The 9,121-nt window shown below is 37.1% G+C and overlaps 1 protein-coding gene across 1 annotated transcript; it reads left to right on the top strand.

The window, feature by feature from the left end:
- LOC134797329 (uncharacterized) lies at positions 1 to 7,928 on the top strand. The gene is made up of 7 exons (XM_063769551.1): positions 1 to 153; positions 685 to 808; positions 2,714 to 2,829; positions 3,678 to 3,780; positions 4,426 to 4,586; positions 5,295 to 5,455; positions 6,002 to 7,928. Exons 1-7 carry the CDS (start codon positions 70 to 72, stop codon positions 7,926 to 7,928), a joined length of 2,676 nt encoding a protein of 891 aa, XP_063625621.1. The 5' UTR covers positions 1 to 69.
- The last annotated feature ends 1,193 nt before the right edge of the window (positions 7,929 to 9,121 follow it).

Here is a 9,121-nt window from a genome sequence, read left to right as displayed (position 1 = left end):
AAGTCTTGAATGTAAAAATTCAAAGTTTATTTTGATGAATTTTCAATTTTCGATTCTTATCTATTCGATATGCTAATAAAAGTGGGAATCAACAGCTTCGGCCGAATCGGCAGAGTTATATTTAGAACTTGTACTGAACACTCAGATATAGAAGTAAGTAAGTAGACGATATTGATTCATTGTTGATATTCATTCGTATGAATTATATTTCATTTCCTTATTTCGAGCTTACTAAATCCCTGTGTTGTGTTGCTATGTGTATATTCTAGATCTAGAGATCGAATGTGGCAAAGAATACCATTACTTAATATAGAATAGGAGTTTTTATTTAGGAGGTTTCAAGGAGTGCCAAGTAGGCACATAAACTCAGGAAATAATATTTTGTCTCCGAGAAATAGTTATACGGGGTTGTGCAGTACTATTGATTACTTATCAATATAATTGTACCTATCTACTTATACTTAAAATCGCATTAAGTTGTTGATTTTGATTCATGTAAGTAAGTAATGTAAGTTTCCTTAATTCCGTCCCAGGCGATGTAATGTATATTACACCATAAATCGTCTGCAATAGACGCAAAGTAAGTAAACACTTTATTGTACGAAAATAAAGGAATAATGGTTACATGTATTGTACTATAATACAATATATTAATTGTAGTGTGTAATATACCTATCTTTGTAGGTTTCAGCAATCAACGACCCAGCCATCGACCTAGAGTACATGTGCTATTTAATAAAATTTGATTCAACGCACGGGAAATTCTCCGGGACCGTTTCACACGTAGGCGATGAAATAAAAGTCAATGGTTTGTTATTGAATCTTTATTGTTTCAATTATTTACTATAGCTCACCGTCATGGGAAAATCGCAAACGCAAACAAGAACTTAATTTCGCTACAGAAAGCTGCGTGGAACTGAGGGCCTACCGCGAACACAGTTAATTTCGCAAATTGCGGGCATCTTTCTCTGTCACTCTAATGACGCCTTCATAGGAGTACAAGAGAAAGATGCACGCAATTTGCGAACTTCTGTGTTCGCGGTAGGCCCTCTGAACCTGCTTGCTATGTGCTGAAAAATAAAGGTAGATACCTGCTTAATTATAATGAGGACAAAGACCTAAAACTGTAATATTTTTACACTTGACTGTACCTAACTTACTGTATCGACTTTCACTCGCAGCCCCAACTAATGAACAAGAATTAAAGTAAACTGTTTCGTCAGGTCTATAATTATCTAAATGTAAAAAACATTACATGTAAAAAGGTGCAAGTCTCGCAACGCTTCTACTACAAAAAAGTTTTGAGATGCACTGATTTAAACTTTCACGATTATTAAACATTATCAAACTACTGGAGTTTTGAGATGTGTTGTAAAACCAAGTCGGTTATTTTAATCAGTGCCAGGTAATAAATAGTATGAATCCTTCTTCGACCGTTTTGATTATCTTTTTTATTTATAACATTAATAAGATTCCGACTATTGACAAATGTCATCATTGCCGCACATTTTCAAACAAATTGTCTTAAAGCACTGCCAATGATTAATACAGTATAATACAGTATGTTTCTTTTTGTTGTCAATTATTGGAAATAACTTTTGTTTGAAAATTTATTTTTTTATCTTTTGTTCTAATTAAAAAAATATTACCGTTAGAGCATTTCTAAGAAGTAGCCCTACGTGGGATTTCAGGGTTTGTCCAATGGCTAAGGTCACCCTGTATACGAATACGGTACGAGTAAAGCATTATGTGCGATTGCCAAGTCATTATATGTATTACAAATTAAAGATATCTTATTGATACGATTTTAACACCTCCTGGCACTGATTAAAATAACCGACTTGGTTTTACAATACATCTCAAAACTTTTTTGTAGTAGAAGCGTTGCGAGTCTTGCACCTTTTTACATGTAATGTTTTTGATGGGATCTCATCTCTTTTTGTAGACAGTCCTTCTTTTCGGGTACTCATATCCATACTATGTATACACAATATCATAACTAAACACATCTTCATTCTTACTCACATCGTACATCGTATAGTTGAATCATCGAGAGCGTGGAATTGCATATGTAGTAGTATTGTTTGTTTACAGGCATTCTATATTTGAATTTTCTATTTTCTTGTACTATCAGCATACAACCACTACAAATGCAATTCCATCTTCTCGATAATTCAACTTTACCTTTACTTTACCTACTATTTGTAGGAACTGCAACAGTAAGTAACTTTGTAATAGCATATATTTATATGAGATTACAAACTTACTTATGCAGTTCTTAGATCTTTAAAACGTGACTGACATTGCAATATTTTTAGGTTTTCTATGGCTTGATAAGCTGAAAACTACTTATGTTTAAAATTTGAAGCTTGTGGGTATGCTAGAAGTACCTTAGAATTATGAAGATCGTGAGTGTGTCAGCGTCGAAAATAAGGAACTTTGACGTAGAATAATTCTTAAACTACAAGTTCAAATTGAATGTTTCTGAGAATGTATCTTAAGCATGTTAAGCCCTATATATTACTGAAAATTCAGGGTTGTAGCTTCAGCCAGTACAAAATTACAGGACGACGAAAATGGCCTGAATCGCTTCGAGAAAAGGATGGTACGGCCGTGCCTCTTTGTTTTGCTCGACTTGGCGGGGGCACTGCCGTGCCCCCAGATAAAATATAATGCATGTTAGGCTCCCACTGTAGATGGATATTATTTTCAGACCACGCTGTAAAGGTCTTCCACCACAAGGCGCCGGCAGACATACCGTGGCACGAAGCCGGTGTGCAATATGTTTTAGAGGCGTCTGGTATGTTCACCACCGTGGAAAAGGCGTCGGTAAGAACTCGTGCCCATTAAAGCTAATACTCGTAGAATTTATAAATGTCAAAGCATTAAATAGGGACACGGATATAGGGTATAGTCGCGGACGGTCTAGAACGCAAAGTGACGACTTTTTTATATCACTAGGGTAGGTTAGGTTCGTTAGTTATCTTCAAATGGCCGAAAGCCAAACAGCACAGAATAGGAGCCCCGCGACAGCGGGGCTCCGTTGACATCGCTAACGTAAAGATAAAACGAGTAGGCATTTTGCGTTCTGGACCGTTCGCGATTTAGACTAAAAGTGATATAGGCAAAATATTACACTAGTCATTTTGCGTTCTAGACGATCCGCGAATAACCCGGATATAGTGCCAAAAATATGTACCTACCCTAAAAATACACGACCTTATCGGTCATATATTAGTTGGTGTGTATTTCAGTATTTCTACATCGTATTTCCTGCACTTTGTATGTGTCGATATTATATAAATACCTTGGTTGTTCACGCTGGACGTAAACGCGATTATATGCTTTCTAGTTGGGTCGATCATATCACCAGACGCCATATTATCACAAAGTAAAACGGTGTGTCTTTGAAATTCAGGGGTGACTATGAAATTTATAAATAATATATATTTTTATGCGGGATTTTATACAGTAGGTGAACATCAATTTATAGTAATCTAACTATTTACACGAACAGTTTCAGTAAAAATTAATAATAGTAATAATGTGGCCGTTATAGAGCTATCAAAGTTGCCCCTTATTTTCCTACGGACACCCCATTTTACCGGTATCTTGTGAATCATTGTCCCCGCCTGACATGAAGCATCAAACATACTGAAACACACTGTTGTTTCTAGGGTCACTTGACCAGCGAAGGAGTCAGGAGAGTGGTAGTGACGGCCCCCAGCGCGGACGCGCCGATGCTCATACTGGGCGTCAACGAGAAGAGCATACAACTGGGTACACACGTCATTTTTATTTTACCGAAACAGGCACCTCAAATAAACAGCCTACCTATAACTGCTGCCACCGACATGGCAGGCTGGTATATACAGAAAATGGATTTATAGGTCTACCGAAAAGTTGCGGTTTTCGAGATAAACGATCTATTCTTTCTTTTTTAATAGCTAGCACGAGAAACAAAAGTACGATTAGGTATCTCGAAAACCACGAAACTTTTGCTAGACCTATAAGTCCATTTTCTGTACCTGCCTAAGGTGCCCTGTCGGTGGGTAGAAGGTTATCCATTAATTATCGGACAACCTGTATACATATTTTCTCAAGTTTAAGGGCTTTTTAGAAGCTCTGTTCTGTGTGTAATTTATTATCATAGCCCACTGTTAATTGGCAATTCGTAAATCTCAATGCAAAAGGGTGTTGCTGTTACACTGAAAAAAATATGATCTATCGAGCACACATTAAAGTGATTTCATTAAGACTAACTGCTATATACAATATCAACTAATGTACGTACGTACGTACGTACGTAAAGTAGACTTTAGCTTGGTTCGATAGGCTCATATGGAACTGTTTAAAGCATTAAACATTAAAGCAATTTCGATTTTTTTTCTCAGTGTAGTAGGTACCTATTTACCTATTTTGTAGAGATGAAAGTAATATCATGCGCGTCGAGCACCCTATACTGCCTGGCGCCCATCATCAAGGTTCTAGAAGACGCGTATGGTGTCGCCGACGGTTTCGTGACGAGTATACACGCCATGACGCCGTCGCTTAAGCCACTGGACGGCCTGTGTGTCCGAGGCAAGGTAATAAAGTCAAGTAATCAGATGAATATTAAGAATATTAAAATGGGTCACTCAAGTTTATAAAGTCGAAGATTGTGAACGTGAGTGACCCATTTTAGTATATTTAATACTTATGTCAGTATCTCACGGAAGTTTTGTTATTAACGGTTAATGTTGAAATGTATATACCTAGCTCGGCAGTTGTTTCTAACTTGTGGTGTATAGTGAAATCTGTAGCTAACATTCAGCAGGCTTGGAGTTAGATACCTCCACGCAGTGGCGTAGCGTGAACTAATCTAGCCGTGGGCGAAATCGCATTTGCGAGGCCCTATTGATTTACTGTGCCCGAAGGCGACTGCCCACTTCGCCCATGCCTACGCCACTGTCTCCACGGGTAGAATTGTATCTACTATACCTTTTACTTTACACGTGTAGGTAGACACTCCAGGATTCGGTATAGTTATTGCATTGTAGAGAAACCTACCTCACCTAGGTATATGTATATATACCTACATACAAAAATACGTCCTCCACTGCGTGTACACCTAGACATAAAACTGTATATAAAGCACCTCTTTAGCATTCTCATGACCACCCCTGCGCTGCTTTATGTCTTATATAAAACATTCTTCTCTTTCTTTCTTCCACTTTCATGCCAGTAAGATACGAACCTTTCATGTCTAACAATAACATGTGTAAGTTGTGTATTACATGTGTAAATGTTGTCAGCACTGGCGCGACCACCGCAGCATCCACCAGAACATCATCCCGGCGGCCACCGGCGCGTGCCGCGCGCTCGGCAAGATCCTGCCCGCCTGCCGCGACAAGCTCGCCGGCCTCGCCTTCCGCGTGCCCGTAGTCAACGGCTCCGTGCTCGACATCACGCTAAGGTCTGTCACCTACACTACCTTGGCCGTTGGCTTACTGTTTGACTGCCTTCTGACATTCTTAGACTGGCCTCTTTAAAATTGACGAGACAAAACAATCTATGACAAAGACAGTAAATTAATACACGACTGACTGCCAAGGTCCAAAAATACATACATATAGGTACCTGATGTCAAAATTACTTATTTGATAAAGGTCTTTTTACCTACTCATTAAGGTACCTACGGCTCTTCACACATATTAAAAATAAAGTTTGTTCTTAAAGAAACCCTTATCTAAGTGAAAAATAAAATGAATACTTAGAGGATATAACCATACGGAGTAGCCATTAACAGGCGTTCCCCTCTGTCGAAAATAGGCGGCCAATGGTCATACACATTGTATGGACTAACGTCTATCTGGCATGGCTATTTTTACGTTACGTATACATTTCATGTAACCCTCCCCCGCAAAAATGGGCAGACTATTTTGTACAAAAAATTACAGACATGACGTCTCCGTTTGGTTATATCCTCTAAGTATTTATACATGTTACGTACGCTTGACAGGTTGAATAAGAACACCACTATAGCAGAAATATCCAAAACCATAGAAGATTTAAATAACTCCCAATTACGAAACAACATACAAGTGTCCAACGAGAAGGCTGTATCGTCCGACTTCATGGGAGACACTCACTCCTGCGTTTTAGACATCGATTCGAGCCTGCAAATAAAACCTAACTTTTTCAAACTGATATGTTGGTACGAGAATGAGTATTCTTACTCGTGTAGAGTCATTGACACAGTGATATTCTTAGAAAGACAGTTCCAATCACAGATTCTTACACCCACAAGACTCATGTACATGAGGCCTATATCGAGTAAATTTCGGAATATAGAAAAAAACCAAGGAGACGTAGGAAGACCATGCGTTTCGTTTTGTATTCCTGGATTACTAAACAAACGCCCAAATATGAAACCTAGCTTACGAAGCCTTGAAATGAAAGTCACAACTGCACAATATTCTATACCACCTATTCGGGGAAACAAAGAAAACATTAAATCATATATCGACAGACTTACGACATGTAAATGTAATGAAAAGCATACTAAAGCTGATGGTCAAAGGAAAGAATCAAAAGAAGATAATGAACACAAGGCAGATAAGTGTTTTAAAAAAATCGAGAGAGAGGTTTCTAAAATGTTAAACATAACTGAAGATTTTTTAAATAAAACATCTAGTAAAAAATTACAATCCGCAAACAAATCCAACAAAATAGAATCGAAAACCAGAAACATTATGAGGAAAAATATTATAGCAAAAATTTCAGATACCCTTGAAAAAATTAGGGTGGTGAAAATGAATACACTAAACACTGATATTACCAGCGATCAAAAGGAAGTAGACGTAGACGATTGTCCTAAAGTTAGCCTACACACACATGACGCTCATTCACTCAACGACCCTCAATTTAAAGTTCCGAAGTCTAACTCACCCCCTAAAACTGTCAATTCTAATATTTCATTTAATACATTGATGTACAAAAAATACCCAGATTCTCGTGGTGTCGAAAAGAAAGCAAATTTTCCATTAATAAACACTAGTACATTTTATATTAGTAACGATCAGAAATCTGAATATCCTATCAATGTTCACGATGGAGACGATGCGAGTACAGTGGCAACAATAGCGAGTGAAAAAGTAGAGAACACACACAAAATGTTCAATACCACACACGATAAATCAAAACTAACTAATCATTTTACCGAAAATTGTAATGAGAGAAGTGTTAGCAATAAACATAATGGTCGAAATGAAATAAAATGTGACACATCTGAAAATAAAGGCAACAATGAAACTGCTGTAAGCATTTCTAATTTCAATATGGACAGGAAAGCAGAATCTGACTCTATAGAAGGTGTGAATGAATCATATATTGAACTGAAAGAAACCGTCGCCGTAAATAATATTCATAAGAATCATGAGGCTAGAAATAACAATGATGATGTTAAGAAAGTAAATGACACCGCGGTTGAAAACTTCCAGAACTCTCCAGGATGTTCTAAACGTTCTAGCAGTACAATAGAAAATGTTTCCGCAAAATCTTTAAGTAGTGGCATTTCTGACCCTATTATAAGCAAAAGTAATAGCCCATGCATAACTAAAGATATTTATGATAAACTAGACAGTGAAAGCGTGTCAGACTCTGGCAGTTCCTATAGAATGCGCGAGAAAACTTCACAAGTTATAAACATTACAGATTTGACTTATTCACTAGAGGATTTGCCACGCTTAGATAAGATTTGCAGAGTTATTGAAATATCCGACGAGTTATCAGACAGGTTATTTTTACCCCTCGCCGACGACAACTGCAAAAAGAATGCAAAGAGAAAATGGTCGTTTCAAGATTTGTGTGAAAGGATCAAGTATGATGAGTTTTTTAATGGATTGTTTGAAAAGTCTGCTTCATATAGTAATAGCGGTACACCGTGAAATTCGGGAATCGGCTGCAAATGGTGTTAGAGGTTTGAAAATCGGCACGATTCATCTTTAGGCCATTTGAATCAATTTGACCCGTAGCACCAAAAAAAAAACGGAAAGGAGTTATGACGTCATCTTTTTTTGTATGGAAAAAGAAAAAAAATTGTTCAGAAACCTATCGTGTGTGGTATTAAATGAAAGGGCATTTTGAGCCGGTTCTAAAAATATATCATATTATTATCAATGATCTTTTATTTATGTAGACGTGTGACGTTCATAGTTGACAAAACTAAAATTTGATCCAACGATTTTGACAACTTGACAGGTTGGCGTCACCCATACGACTAACTAAATATAGGTTCCGGAACCTATATTTAATGGCTCACGATCGTGCGCCTGGTACCATATCTACCTCAATTTACTTACATCTATGATTATTATATTTCCGTCACTTGCATTCAATTAAAATTAAAATATTTTTCAAAACATACCAAGTTTGGGCTCCTCCAGATACGAAACCGTTGAATTGTTTTTTGTAAAATATACCTCTTGTAATACCCAATATCCTCATATCTAACCCCAAGAAATTAATTTCGAAAATATTAAGTTTTAGTATTTTTTTTGAATTTTTTATTATTACAAATTGTGATCTATCAATCTATCAATGAAACGGCCTCCTAGCCTAGACGATAATGCCCTTACCAGGATTCGAACCTGGGACCTCCTGCTTCATAGGCAGGGTCACTATCGTCTAGGCTAGGAGGCCGTTTCATTGATAGATTGATAGATCACAATTTGTAATAATTCGGTATTACTTGAGGTATATTTTACAAAAAATAATTCAACGGTTTCGTATCTGGAGGAGCCCAAACTTGGTATGTTTTGAAAATTATTTTTATTTTAATTGAAATCAAGTGACGGAAATATAATAATGTGATATATTTTTAGAACCGGCTCAAAATGCCCTTTCATTTAATACCACACACGATAGCTTTCTGAACAATTATTTTTCTTTTTCCATACAAAAAAAAGATAACGCCATAACTCCTTTCCGTTTGTTTTTTTTTTGGTGCTACGGGTCAAATTGATTCAAATGGCCTAAAGATTAATCGTGCCGATTTTCATACCTCTAACACCATTTGCAGCTGATTTTGGTCAACCGCTAGCACTAATAGGTCCACTCCACTGAATGTCAAAAAGCTACG

This window comes from Cydia splendana, chromosome 15, assembly GCF_910591565.1.
Source record: "Cydia splendana chromosome 15, ilCydSple1.2, whole genome shotgun sequence".
NCBI lineage: Eukaryota > Metazoa > Arthropoda > Insecta > Lepidoptera > Tortricidae > Cydia > Cydia splendana.
The sequence above is the reverse complement of the archived record's forward strand: the minus strand, read 5'-3'. Positions and strand labels throughout refer to the sequence as shown.

What these genes read in the sequence shown, in the direction of transcription:
- LOC134797329 (XM_063769551.1), top strand. Translation starts at nt 70, where the DNA reads ATGCTAATAAAAGTGGGAATCAACAGCTTCGGCCGAATCGGCAGAGTT. An exon ending in CTGAACACTCAGATATAGAA is followed by an intron (nt 154 to 684) that starts GTAAGTAAGTAG and finishes CTATCTTTGTAG; the next exon opens with GTTTCAGCAATCAACGACCC. An exon ending in GCCTGTGTGTCCGAGGCAAG is followed by an intron (nt 4,587 to 5,294) that starts GTAATAAAGTCA and finishes AAATGTTGTCAG; the next exon opens with CACTGGCGCGACCACCGCAG.